At 36.3% G+C, this 14,559-nt stretch overlaps 1 protein-coding gene across 14 annotated transcripts in view; it reads right to left on the bottom strand.

The window, feature by feature from the left end:
- The window catches only part of PHF14 (PHD finger protein 14), a 203,732-nt gene extending 189,622 nt beyond the window's left edge, over window positions 1–14,110 (bottom strand). For 8 of the 14 annotated variants that reach the window (XR_006335056.1, XR_006335055.1, XM_043873421.1 and 5 more), the window contains exons 1-3: window positions 13,638–14,110; window positions 13,026–13,136; window positions 3,829–4,601 (exon numbers count right to left, since the gene is read on the bottom strand). Coding sequence is in view for 12 of the 14 variants with exons in the window: in XM_043873421.1 (XP_043729356.1) it covers window positions 3,829–4,601; window positions 13,026–13,136; window position 13,638 (885 nt within the window). In the remaining 2 variants the exon portion in view is untranslated. The remainder of the gene's footprint in view (window positions 1–3,828; window positions 4,602–13,025; window positions 13,137–13,637) is intronic. The other 6 variants (XM_043873429.1, XM_043873427.1, XM_043873428.1 and 3 more) reach the window with 1 other exon arrangement.
- Between the last annotated feature and the right edge of the window lie 449 nt (window positions 14,111–14,559).

Raw genomic sequence — 14,559 nt, 5'->3', positions numbered from 1 at the left:
TGCATGTGGCTAGCAAATAAGGTTAAAATTTCCTAAAAAGAAAACTCATGTTTTAAACTACTTTAGTACAGTGAGCAAAACAAAAATCTGCCCAGATTTTCATCCCCAAATTTCAAAGCTGAAGCTTTCTCACCTGTAAAATGGTATGACAAAAATAATACCTACCTCATCAGATTCTTGTAAGAATTAACAAGAAAACATGGCAAAAATGTTCCTGATACATACTAGGTATTCAATAAATGATCATTCCCATTCTCCTTTCTTCGGTACTTTGAAGATGGTCCAAAAACAGAAATATGAGCTGACCAGTTACTACATACACTGGGAATCTTCCTTGAATCCCAAAAGGAAAGTTATAAGCCTCAATAAGCACTGCTAGTTTAAATATTTTCCTATGGTAAATCCATTTTTTTTTTAAAGAATACCACATCCAGATTAAAAAAATAATAGACCAAAAAAACCGTGAGCAAATGACCAGAGTTTGATAACTGAGAGGCTACTCATGTTAATGCACTCTGCCTGTATTTCTCTGGTGGAATTACAATAACTAATTAGCCCTTGAAAAAAAGATTTACCCATGTAGGAAATAAGTAAATGTCTAAGGATCAGAAAAACGAACATCAATAGGTAGTAGCTCTAATTCTATTATTTTCCTATTTGTCCATTTTGCTCAGAAAAAACAGTAAATGTCTTAATTATATCTCTATTCCATTTTCTCTCTACACATATTATCATATAGAGGCAGCGAAAACAAAGTTAACTGGCAATTCTGGCTGATACCCATCATTGCAGAGTCTTACTAAAAATTAAATACAAAGAGACAGAAATAGGCAAAATTAGGAAAATTCAGATGACAACAATCTCTTCACACAGTAAGACATCTAATCCATTTAACATAACAGAGCCTGTTATGAAGAAAAAAAACCCAACTTACACCTGAAAAGTTCTACTAAGATGATTTTCTATCATATACTAATTCTCACCCAAAGTGCTTCTTTCAAAGTCTGGGAACCATTATCTAAAAATACTACACAGCCCTCCCCCAAAAAAACTTACTTCAGAAAACTAAAAGGTAAGATAACCTTAGTGAATCTCAGAAACTTCAAAATAAAAGGATGAAAAAGACATGTAACCATATTCCAAAAGTACTGTTCAGATTGCACTTAAATTCAAAAAAATGCCATAATGCCACTGACAAAGATATGCCCATGTGAAGAAAACGCAGGTTATCAAATGCCCAATTCTAGAACAGCAGTTCTCAAATTGTGGCCTAGGGAACTCTCTTTCAGGGGTTCTAACAGGTAAATACTATGGATGTTTGCCTTTTCACTCTCTCTCATGGGTATATGATGAAGATTTCCAGAAGTTACATGACATGGGATGGTGTCACCAATCCAACAACTTCTATGCTTCTATACATTTCGTTTTTTAAAATTTCTGAGTTTTAATTGCAAATGGCAAATATCAAAAGATATAATGTATATAAATAATAATTATGGTCCTCAATTTTTAAGAGTATAAAGGTATCCTGAACCAAAAAGTTTGAGAATCACTGCTCTAGAGCATTTCAAGGCCTACAGCATACACATAGTAAGACCATTAAGAGCCAGTAATTATAAAAGGCCTCCACTCAAAAAGAATGTCAACTTCCCCTAAAAAATTTCAAAATTATGAAAGTTCCTAGGCATCATTTACATAATACCCAATATCACAGCCCTAAAAATGCACCTGACAGAAGCCAAGAAAAAAATCTGCCTGCGTACAGGCTAAATACAATTCTATTACGTATTCTAAAACTATATTTTCAGCCATCTCTACTACAAAGGAAGTAGTATTCGAAATGAAGTAAAAGCATAGAAAAATAAAATTTCAAATATAATTGGATATATACCTATTAACTAATGAATGCTTGACAAGGTATCACTACCTAAATTAACCAGGAATATTAAAATTCAAACACTGGTCAGACAACAAGGATTATTTTTAATCATCTTTTTACAAAATCAAGATTATATAAATAGGAAATTTAGAAACATAAACTGAATTTATTAGTTTTCTATTAAAATTTAACATTAATTTGAATGGCATTTATGTAGAACCAGAATCATCAAAAATAATGGAGGAGTTTGAAAAACAGTCTTGGAAAAAAACAGTTATCAAGCTTTCAGGTAGAATATTATTGAGGGAAAATTAATCTTCCATAAATTCTCCTATATTTCTATACAGAGTGGAGCAAAAGGAAAATTAACATAAATTAACACAAAAAGAATTAATTTAGTTACTATAAGAAGAACTTTCTTGACAACTTTATCAAAGTACTCATCCAAGAAATGCTCTGGAATCTCATTCCTTAGGGACTATTAACCTAAATAAAGCCCCACTATTTACCAGAATCTTTTCTGTTTAGTAGAAAAATATTAAACAGCACATATCACCTTTATATGTATCATAAAATATAGTCTACAATCTCTCAAGCAATGTGTTATATAGTACAGATTATTAACAACTGGATAATTTACACAGATTTTACATAGCAAATTTCTAGACATTCCCTCACACCTAAGCATAAATCCAATTCATACTGCCCCCGTCACTAGCCAGCCTCCTTGTGTGACTGTCATGCTAATAAAAATGAAGAAATACTGCCAAAGGTAAACTTAGTCAGGAGATATAGACTAGCATAAAGTGCTATAAAATAAACTGGATACATGCTTAAATCAATTACGAACAACTGGATTTTCCATACTTCTGTTTCCTTAAATTGGAAATACAGACTGTTAAATGAAACTTAAAATAGAAAATCACTGTTATGTAAAACTTATAAACAGAAGAAATGTAAAAGAACAAATAAAGCATAAAAGGAAAATCTTTCTACCAATTTAATCTACTTCAACAACATAAAAAAACAAAAAACAAGTGCTTGTTAAAGAAGTGAATTTTCATGACTATCAACACATTAATGGAATGACAGACAATCATTATAGTTCTTTCATGTGATGTAACAGATACATCTACATGTAAGACAACAATTCAGTCTTTCTTTTGAAGAAAAACATATACATAAACACACAAAGAGATACAAATGTGTTTGAAGAGTCTTGAATGCTGCATCTTGGGCCCAATGGATAAACCTAACTTTCAGTAGTAGAACTTCAAGTGGAAGAACTGAGTCATTATTGTAGTTTTATGATAGTAATGTTTGTTTTAGCATAGAATGTTTGTTTTCATTTTTTTGTAGAGAGAACTTATTCACTAAACATATATACATATATAATTTGTATTTACTTCCACACACCTAAAGCAATGATCTGGTGACTATTCAGGAGGGTGCTACAACTAAAAAAGGAATTACCTTTAAAATGAATCTCTAAAAGCCTGAGACAATTAAATTCTTTGTTGCTCTACTTGAAAGTACTCTTAAAAGTACTCTAAATTTTTATGCAGATATGGATACAACTAAGTTGAAAGAAAGGTGATCTTTGTTTTCATAACCCACTCAGGACCATTTAGCAGGCCAATGAACAATGGACTGAGGGGATAGAAAATGGAAAAAACTCTACCGGTATGGACATAAAAATATTTAAGTATAGACTGAGCTCCTTGAGAACGGTGATTATGCTCTCCTTGAGGATGGTGACAAATAGGAGATACTCAATAAAAGTGGGCTGACCAAATGAATAAATGTTACAGTTAGGGTGCTCATTCACTCCCACAGCTGTCTAAGAACAGGATTTCAAGGAAGCCACTTAATATAATGGGTAGAATGGTTTAGAGAAGAATTCCCTTTTCCCCAGACAGACAGATATCATAAAAATTGGGTTGATCTACCTCATTACTCTTGCTCTGAGATAGTGTCAGGCTATCATTGGTCAGTTCCTCATCATCAGCACTGTTTCTGCTAAGAACTTTACTCTTCTTCTTCTTGCAGCCCCCTTCACTGGCAGGACTGCTATGATCTTCATCGTTGCCTTCATCATTCTCATCCGCATCACTCCCACTCCCCTCATCTTCGTCATCCTCATTGTCTCCATCACTTCCTTCCTTCTGAGATGCAGATCTTCCCTTTCTTTTTACTACAGTGGGTCGCCAATCATTGTCATCTTCACTGTCATAGTCATCCATGTCATTCAGCTCTTCCATGGACACAAAATCCAAAAGTGGTCGGTTCCGACGAAGGTTCCACTTTTTTGGCTCGCTGACTTGCTCCTCAGTAGTTGTGGTAGTGGGGACTGAAGGACATGTGTTAGCAGCAGGAGGACTTGTGGCTGGCGTGGTGGAAGCAGCAGCAGCAGCCACATTATCAGATATTGTTGCTTTTTCTTTCTCCTTCTCTTTCTCTTTTTCCTTTTCTTTCTCCTTCTCTTTTTCCTTTTTCTTTCTAGGTCTTTCTCCATTCTCTTCTTCCTCTTTCTTTTCCACCTTAATTAACTGTTTTTCTGATGACAGTACTTCTTCCTCTGCAGAATTTTTAAGTTGTTCTTCTTTTACTTTAATGTCTTCATTCAGTTCTTCCTCTAAAATATTTTCTTCAGAATCACTACAGGAACCTTCTCCACTGTCCTTTGAAGGATCTTCACTTCCATTACCACTCCCTTCAGAATCTGTTGAAAATATGAGAAAAAAAACCACACATATGTATATACATACACACACACACACACAACGCTGACACAAATGAAACCACCAAAATTTGTGAATAACTTGCAAAACAATATAAACAAATTTAAGTCAAAGAATGGTAGACATTCCCAACCTGGTTAAATAATAAATCAATGAAATTGATATAATGATTCTAGTTTAGTATAGCACTAATGACGATGAATATATGTAACTCTAAATTAAAACATACTCTAAAATGAGGACCACTATTTTGTGTCATACATCTCACACTATACTTGATACTTTAGAGGCATTTTTTTTTCCTAAAAGTAAATGTGCTTCTTTTTAAATTGAGCACTTGATTTTAACTTTATAATACAGATTACATTCTTCTTCTCTTACATCTTTCTTTCATAAATTACATGGACTGGCAAGCATGGAGTCACATTCAGAGCAAGAAAAATCTGACCCGAAAAAAAAAAAAAAAAACTGTTTCATTTACCTCACTCTTTACCTAGCAAAAGTGAACCCAGATATTTATGACAGTCAGCCTGTACCATATCTCTAATATACCAATCAAATTTAGGAGCACCAAATACACAAGGGAAAAACAGACAATAGCAATGGCACAGAAAATGGAGGCTGCAAGATTTAAGTTATCAATTTTTCTGCTTATTAGGATACTGTTCATATCAACAAAAGAGTCACCTAAACTTCCAAAGGTTCTAGGCATTAACTACTAGAGTCCCTAGATTGAAAGAAATTAGTGCATTTTTTAAAAACTAATCCATCTTAGGCAAGAGCAAGCACAGTTGTCACTAAAAAGATAGGCTGAGGATATTAAGAGTTCATGCAGGACCACAAGCTTCCTAGCAAGTGCTATCCATTCCTGCCTAGGGCAGTCCACACCCTTTTAGACCAACAGTATTCAGTAGCATTCCAAGCCTCTTTACATATAATTAAATAAATAAGAATCTAAAATATCTGTGGAAGGAGAGCAGGAAGAAGTAGGAAACAAACCAGTCAATAATCAGGTCGTAGCCAACATCAATAGTAAAATCTGTAGGGTGATGAATATTTTGTACCTATAACCAAGAAAAGGGTAATCATAAAATTATGGAAAAAATTCATATTTTCACACCATTTTAATTTTTGTTAACTCAACCAGCATTAGCCTCTATAATTACCTGGGCATTCAAAGTAAAGAAAGTTGTCTGTTATTAGTATCTGGTTTCTAAAACATCTCAGAAATCCTTTACAAACAGCTGATGAAGAAAAATCCTGGAAGTTAAATCACATAAAAAACACAGACTAACATTCAGTTGATGCTGATTGAGCCTGCAAAAGCACTGTCAATCTCAGGATTATCATACAGTGCCTATGTCTCATTCAGGACTGCAGTGAAAAAAGCATTCTCAACCTGAACAATCTTGCAAAGGCCACAAGAGTAGTATCATGTAAGCCAACAACCCTTTGTTTGAAACTTTTGGAGCCAGATGTGTTTCAGAATTTAGATTTTTTTTTTCAGATTCTGCAAACGTAGCATGGTGCATGCACAATACATTACACTAACACCGCCAGCAGGGTCTGTGGTACTACGCTACAATCAAACACATTCTTTCTGCAGTGAAAAGTATGAAGATTTACAAGTATGATAAGTAAACCCTACAAGTAAACTCCTATCAGTTCCAGTCAGATTTTATCATCAAATGAGTTTATGTCAAACATAGGAAATATCTTTGAATTTGTGAGCAAATTTTAAGAGTGTGAACCCAGTATCACTTAAAAATAGGCAAAGTCCAACAGCTCTACAAATCATTAAAGAAAAAAATGGTGATCTTTTCATACCACTCACAACTATTAGACTCAAACTACCAAGAAAAAAATACCTCTGGTTAAAAAAAAAAAAAAAATAGTTCCTAGGTAATTTTAGATAAAAGTGAAAGTAAAGTGAAAGTTGCTCAGTAGCGGTCCAACTCTGCGACCCCACGGATTGTAGCCCACCAGGCTCCTCTGTCCATGAGATTCTCTACGCAAGAATACTAGCCATTCCCTTCTCCAGGGATCTTCCTGACCCAGGGATCAAACCCAGGTCTCCTGCATTTCAGGCAGATTCTTGACCTTCTGAGCCACCAGTGAAGCTCATTTTCAGATAAAGATATAATAAATAATAAGCAGAGTTAACCAAATGCTTCAGAGGCAAAGATGGATCTTTGTGCATACTGACTAAAGAAAACTAGAACATCCTGCAAGCAATGCAGATTAATTATAATTAATTATAAGTAAATATAATTAATTATAATTAAGAAAGCTGGGAAATGGAGAAAAGGTACTTTTCTTCTGGATTAACCTTGTAGAATTTTTTCTTAATTAAAAAGTACTCCTAATAACTTTTACCAGTAAACACATAATAGTAGATAGAAAAAAATGATCAAGTGGGGCACAAAGGTGGGCTCCTGATCAAAACCAAGACTGCTTCAACTTTGGTAAACATTACTTGGAAATTTTACAAAATGTCAAGAATTTCTGCAATTTTGTTTTGGTTGTTTTGCCAATGCCAATAAATTATTTTTAAAAGTACTCTTTGCATCTGCCTGAATAGAAAGCAGAATCTTAAATAGATTAGTTAAATGTTTTATATTTGTTAACATTATTAGAAGAATCTGAGATTTTCCCATGAATTCCAATCCTAGTAGCTTACCCAACCCTCCATTCTTCAAATATAACACATTAGCCATATTCCAAATGCAGGGGATCAGGAATTATCAAATTTTACTTTTCTCTAATTTCTGAAAAATAACTTCAACTAATCAGTCGTAACTTCTTTTCAGTAAATATGCACTTGGGGGATGGAGACAAACAATATTTAGTCACAGGCATTACTTAGTAATAATGACAATGAGAAAAATAAGAGTCCTGGGCTATCTATAACTGTATTTTTGTAGACTGCAATGAAAAATTTCCTATTCCTATAAATTCAAACAATGTTCCAAGTCCATCACTCTTACAAGCATTAAAAAAAAAAGAAAAAATTAATAATAGACTAGAGAAATAAACCAGATATTTCAAATACAGCTATTGTGGACATAAGAATAGAATTAATTCTAATTCTACAATAAAAAATGTGAGGAAAAAAATCTTTAAAATTGAAATCCCTACCTCCTAGTCAGTAAAATTAATGGTAACCTTTCTCAAATACAATATATCAAAACCTCTCCAAGCAACAGATATTTCCATGAACAGACAGTTAAATGTTTTACAGTTAAAGAAATTAGAAATCAACCTTAAAGAATCCCTTCAATATTAAATGCTTAAGTTTTCCCCATGATAAATATCAAATAATAGAATCAGTTAATAAATATTAAGTAATTAAATCAGAATGATTTAATTCAGTTTTACGATAGCTTTGCAATATAAAGAATCATCTTTGTTCATCAATCTTAATTATTTAACTATTCTGTTTATTGAGCTGATGTAACAATAATTAGGATTATACACATATACAACAGATAACTGACACATCACCAGTCTAGTAGTTATTCAGCTATCATCCTGGGGACACTGGAAGCTAATCTAGTATATCTCTTTTTAAAAGCCAGTCAACACAACTCATCTTCTACCGCTTATTCTAGTTCCAGTTGTGTCACTTTATATTTTCTGGGTAAATCTAGACCAGTGGTACTCAAGTGGGTACAATTTTGTCCCACAGAAAACATTTGGCAATGTCTAGACATAATGGTTGCCACAAAAGGGCAGGGCTGGGGTAGGAGTTAGAAAGGGTAGATGTTAACGGCAGTTAGTAGAAGACAGAGATGCTGCTAAACATCCTCCAATACAAAGGACAGCCTCCACAACAAAGAATTAACCAAAACAAAATGCCAGTGTTGCTGAGATTATGAACCCTGGTCTGACATGTAAGACCTCAATTTGGCCTCATTCTATTTTCCTGGGCTCATCTCTCCCACAGTTCTTTTATTCAAATTCTGATCTCCATATATAAATGACATTTACCATCCTCCATTAACACCTCATGTTTCCCTCACCTAGGTTGGGACTCTTTTACATCCTAGTTCAACTCTCATCTCTTCAATGAATCTTTCTAAATCAAGTCAGTCTAAAGTAATCCCATCTCCTTTGAAAGACTGGAACTAGATCATGCCTTATAACATCTATCTGCTTTGGATTTAATCATTCCAGTATTATCATTATTTCTTTGTGAATTCATCATAACATCCAGCAAAGAAATTTTAAGCAAAACAACAGTTGGTTAATGAAAAACCAGATCTGCTCATTAGCCAAAGTCAGTTAAGCAGAAAATACTACAAAGGCAAAATCTAGTCTCAATCTATTGGTTAAATTGTTTTCTGGCAATTTGGACCAACCAAACTAACTATGGGCTTCCCTGGTGGATCAGTGGTAAAGAATCTGCCTGCCAATGCAGAAGATGCAGGTTCAATCCCTGGGTAGGGAAGATCCCCTAGAGAAGGAAACAGCAACTCACCCCAGTATTCTTGCCTGGAAAATCCCATGGGCAGAGAAGCCTGGCAGGTTAACGTCCATGGGGTCACAAAGTCAGACACAACTGAACAACTAAACAACAACAAAACTAACTATGGCTCAAGAGCTAATGTTAACCATCTTACTTTGGCCAAGGGTTGGGGAGACACAGCACTATTTTATCTTGCTTAATAAAAGTAACACATGTATTTATCCTCAACATTATTACAGTTGCATGTGGTGGTTTAGTCACCAAGTTGTGTCTGACTCTTGCTACCCCATGGATTGTAGCCCACCAGGCTCTTCTGTCCATGAGATTTTCCAGGCAAGAATACTGGAGCGGGTTGCCATTTCCTTCTCTAGGGGATCTTCCCGACCCCGGGATCTAACCCAGGTCTCTTGAACTGTAGGCAGATTCAATCCTATCTTAAATGTCTCCTATCCCCAGTCTTAAGTCATAGTCACAGATATAATCACTTTAAGCCAAACTATGAAACTGCCAATAATCAACTGCCTTTAGTCTTATAAAGCTGATTAATTTCATAGAGTACCAGCTAACATTTTTATATATGGTTCTTCTGGTGGTAACCACCATAAATCTGATATGCTTACAGATTATTTAGGATTAACTTGAAAATTTATTTAGTGATGGTCCTCAATCAAAAATGATAAATTTATTCCTACTTTCACATTAGAGATAAAATAAAAGATGGTCTATTTTCAGTTCATATTTTTCTAAAGGTAGAAGCTAGTAACACTTAACTGTTGCTAATAACTTGCCAACTTTATTGGCAGGTCTTTTCTGAATTTTATCTTTTTCTATTTTATCTGAGAAGCATAAAAATAAATTATGTCTATCTGCATAATTTCTCAGAAATTTCATAAGTTTTCAGAAATTTCAATATTTATTCTTAAAGCCAGACAGAAATATAAAGTTTTGTAGCTGAATTTCAAAATTCAAAATGAATACCAGAAGAAATTGAGGCATAGAATCCAATTAAAAACTGAGGCCCACCACTCTAACCACTGTAACATTAAGTCTGAAGGAAGTCAACAGTTTATTGAGTTAGTCATTTTTAACAAGTTTGTGGGGGTCTTTTTTTGGCCACGAAACATATGGGATCTTAGTTCCCCAATCAAAGACTGAAACAGCAACCCCTGCACTGAAAGGGCAGTCTTCACCACCAGACCACCAGGGAAGTCCAGAAGCAGTGATTTCTAAAGACTGCTTTGAAAGAAGCTATGATCAGAAAGACTATTATTACTAGCTATTATTAAAGATTATTACTATTCAGTTACTATTTTTCCACCTCCAGTTTAATCGCCTATTACTAAGTAGGGTTGGGATTCCACAACTTCAACATGTCTGAAAAACAGTGATAACTCAAATGTCTTATTTCCTATGAGAGTCCAACTATCTTACAAAGAGAAGAGAAAGGATTCAAAGAGGAAGCACTGGTAGTATAGATAAGCCAGTATCTCAGCTATGGGAGACAATACACCTTAACCAAGAGTGGAAAATACAAGTCAATTTCTACTATCACCCATTTAAAAAAAAAAATCATTTTCTACTAAACTCTCAGTTATGATAACAAGAGCTGCACAAATAAATTTGTGACCTTTGGGGCCCAGGAAGGAAATTACAAGTATAGCAGACTAGACAACCAAAAGTATACATTTTTAAGTGCTTTAGAAGACTAAAAAAAAAAAAAATTATCAACCTAACAAAACTCAGTCTACCACTTTCACAAATAACAGATAATTCACATCAACCATGATTAAAATTTAACAAGGTGAGGAGTCTCTATTTAGCTTGATACCAAAAATTATTTTGAGAAAGTAATTTGTATCATTAGATTATTTTAACCCTTGTAAAGAGAAGTACTACATCTCAATAAATAAAATGAGAAAAATTATATGCAAAGTCAGAATTTACTGTCATAAAACTAATTATGGACTACTTAAAAGAAATTAAGCTTTGGAGTTTTTCCCTAACAGTATTCTAATAAGTCATCATTTCTGAGACCCAACCATTTTTGTCAGTTTACTGTCTCAACATGACAAACCTAAGCTGCATTCTAGCCAAGGATACTCCTTTCTGCCACAGTTTTCAACAAGAGCACTGAAATAGGTTTAGATTTTACTTCTTTCCCTTCCTTTTTTCCCCCTTCTTTGGAAATACCAAACAACAGTAAACCAAGTGAGAGATGAAAGAGCTGAGAAATAAAAGGGTAAAAAAATCAAACAAGATAAACTTTACAACTTTTGATTGCGGAGAGTAACCTCAATTAGTCACCTTGATAAGTAAGTACAGTAGTTTCAATTTAAGACTACATCTACATCTTTCAGGACCTAAGCAGTGATAGCATTAAAAATGTTGAGAATCTTAAGAACTGGAGTAGATCCATTTAGGCTAAGTGGCTTCATGCAAATTCTTTAAACTCAGTGCCCCTGTTATCTGTAAAATAGTATCTCTTCCAAAGTTACTGTAAAAATTAAATGAGGTTATGGAAACAAAAAGTTGTTGGTAAATCACAATGCAAATTGTTCCTGTTGATGCTATTAAAAGTAAAATAGTAACACAACACAACCAAATTTCATCCCTTCCTACCACATCTGGCAGGAAAAAAAAAAATTAGGAGAGAAATAGGACTAAGCACTGAAAATTCTCTGGAAGAATAATTTAAAACTGTTAAAAGGATAAAATCAAAAGGGCTTTAATTTCTCACTTGATTTAAATTTCTGTCAAAAGGGGTGGAATTAATTTTTATTGTTCATGTGTACTTGTATTTTTCACATAAAATATTTAAACATAATTTGTATTTCTCAGATTTCTGCAATGAAAACTTTTTATGTAGATATGTCTTGAATTACAATGAACAAAGATAAAAGGAAAAACATATCTTTCCATTTTTCAATTGTGTACAATGTTACTATATGATTTCAGTTGTGTATATTACCCTATGACTTTTTTAAAAAGTTTATTTTTAAAATCACAAGATAAAATGAGCAAGCATGCATGCTTTGTAGCTCAGATTTTTAAGGCCCCTACCAAAGTACAACTTTTTACTTTTGTCAATTCTGCGCTGGTAAGGGAGCTAATAGACAAAAAGCAAAACTCCTTTCAGAGGGTGCCAACCAAACTCTCTTCCTGGGTGGTTCAAGTCTCCTACTACTCTCAGAAGAGTACTCTACTTTAAGATTACCTCTAGATTTTCCCCCACTCTGTCCATAAAAGAAGCATAAATGTATCATTAAGTAAACAACAGAGTAAACACTTCTGCATCTTTGTGTCTTTTTGTTTTCCACTGTGTCTTTTTGTTTGGTGTTTATTCAGGTATGGAAGTGAAAGTTGCTCAGTCGTGTCTGACTCTTTGTGACCCCATGGACTATACAGCCTGTGGAATTCTCTAGGCCAGAATACCGGAGTGGGTAGCCTTTCCCTTCTCCAGTGGATCTTCCCAACCCAGGGATCCAACCCAGGTCTCCCACATTGCAGGCAGATTCTTTACCAGCCGAGCCACAAGGGAAGCCCAAGGATACTGGAGTGGGTAGCCTGTCTCTTCTGCAGCGGATCTTCCCCACCCAGGAATGGAACCAGGGTCTCCTGCATCGCAGGCGGATTCTTTACCAACTGAGCTATCAGGGAAGCCTTTATTAAGGTATAGGTGATTTACAATATTACTGCATCTTTGAAATAAATCCTTCTCTGACAGTTATCTGATAAATAGCAACAAAAACAGAAGTAGTTAGCATTATTCAATGACACACTCTAAGGGAAATGTAGGAAATCAAACGGACAAAATTAAGTTTATGTGCTTTAACTTTATATTGACATTTTAATTAAAATCCATTCTTTTTAAGCAACGTCTGAAAATCAGCCCAACTCCAAAGAGCTGGGAAAAGGGAAGCGAGAAATAAACGTTTACCTGAAGCATCTCCAACTTTAAAATCACTGTCATCTGAACTATCATAATCGAGAGCTTCTAGCAGAGAAGCTGCCAAAGGCTTCACCTGCCTCCTCTTGGAGCTGCGATCCACTGTTAAAAGAAAAACATTACAACGTTATTCATAATCCCACCAAGCGCGAGGGAGAGTTGTGGTGCTGAAGGAAGGTACAGATGACCTCCTGCAGGTGGTGCAAATCTTTGTCTTAATTCAGTTCTCAGCAAATGGTGTGGTGGAAGGTTGGGGTGGGATTACTGGGGCTGGCCGGCCAGCTCCATGGGCAGGTTCAGCCCCAAGGCGCAGCAAATACGAGCCCAGGGCGACCAAAATCAAAACTGGCCCTCTTGAACATCTTGCTTCTGAGACTTGCTCCCTGTAACCCCTCACTAAGACATCGTTAACAGTCAATAGAAAATGCAAAGCCCAGGGAATATAAAAACTATGTCCATTCCCACGGATCGTGGAGGGGGAGCGTCCGCGGAGGGTACATCTTCCCACAGGACTCTCCCGCCCCCGCCCTGCCCCCGCCGGCCCCGACTTCTTGAAGGGCTGAAATGGACCAGTCTCCCCGCGGACGCCTCCGACACACTTACTAAGGAATCCGAGGTGGTCGTTTGGAGGAGACCTAGGGAGAGGCTGCGATAGCACAGGCAGCGCCGAGGTCGAGGACTGAGACCAAGGAAATAAGTCCAAAAGATGCTATTAAAAATAGGCGGCGGCGCGGACCTGACCGGGGCGCCCCAGGTGCAGCCCCGCCGCTCCCCTCCCGCCCCCCGGCCCCCGGTCCTAGGAGAACCGACCCCGGCCCCTCGAGCGCCTTCCTTTGGCGCCTCCCGGCCAAAGGCGCCCTCCGGCCCAGGCAGCGCGGCCAACCCGGCAGCCCTGAGGAGTTAATTTACCCCGTTAAAACGCTTAGATAAAAAATAAAGGAGAGAAAAACTTTATTATCCCGCAAACAAAAGCAACAAAAGACCCAGAATCCGCACAGTCCGAGGCCGGTTGCCTGACAATAGAGAAAACAACGACCCGGATACAGCTCTGAAGAGAAGGAAGTGAAAACACGAGCTAGAGAGCGGCCCTAAGAGCAGCAGAAGCTGAGAGCGCGTGCGCGCGAGTCGCCTCAGCTGTGTCTCCGAGAGGAGGAGCCGAACGGAGCCGAATGAAGCCGAACGCAAAGCCGAGGGGGAGCCGAGAGGAGCCGAGTAATGCCGAGCGGCAACTGAGAGCCTTCCCAAACCCTCTGCCTGCAGATCCCTTATGCTGGGCTCTCAGTCCAAATACGTAGGTCAGTGTTTGTTTCTGACAGGACAGAGCAGTGCGTGTGTCTCCATGAATGTGGAATAGTGCTTTGCATACACTTGGATAATTTATTTTTTAAGATGAATTTTTAAATCCATAAAAATACGAGAGTATGTACAATTGGATTTCAGTTCTTCAGCAGTTTCAAATGCCACATTTATTCATATACAGGGTAGCTATTTTTAAAAAACAATGTTAAAATGTTAGAATCTGAGC

Source organism: Cervus elaphus, chromosome 18 (genome assembly GCF_910594005.1).
Source record: "Cervus elaphus chromosome 18, mCerEla1.1, whole genome shotgun sequence".
Taxonomy (NCBI): domain Eukaryota; kingdom Metazoa; phylum Chordata; class Mammalia; order Artiodactyla; family Cervidae; genus Cervus; species Cervus elaphus.
This window is presented reverse-complemented; position numbering and strand designations above follow the sequence as displayed.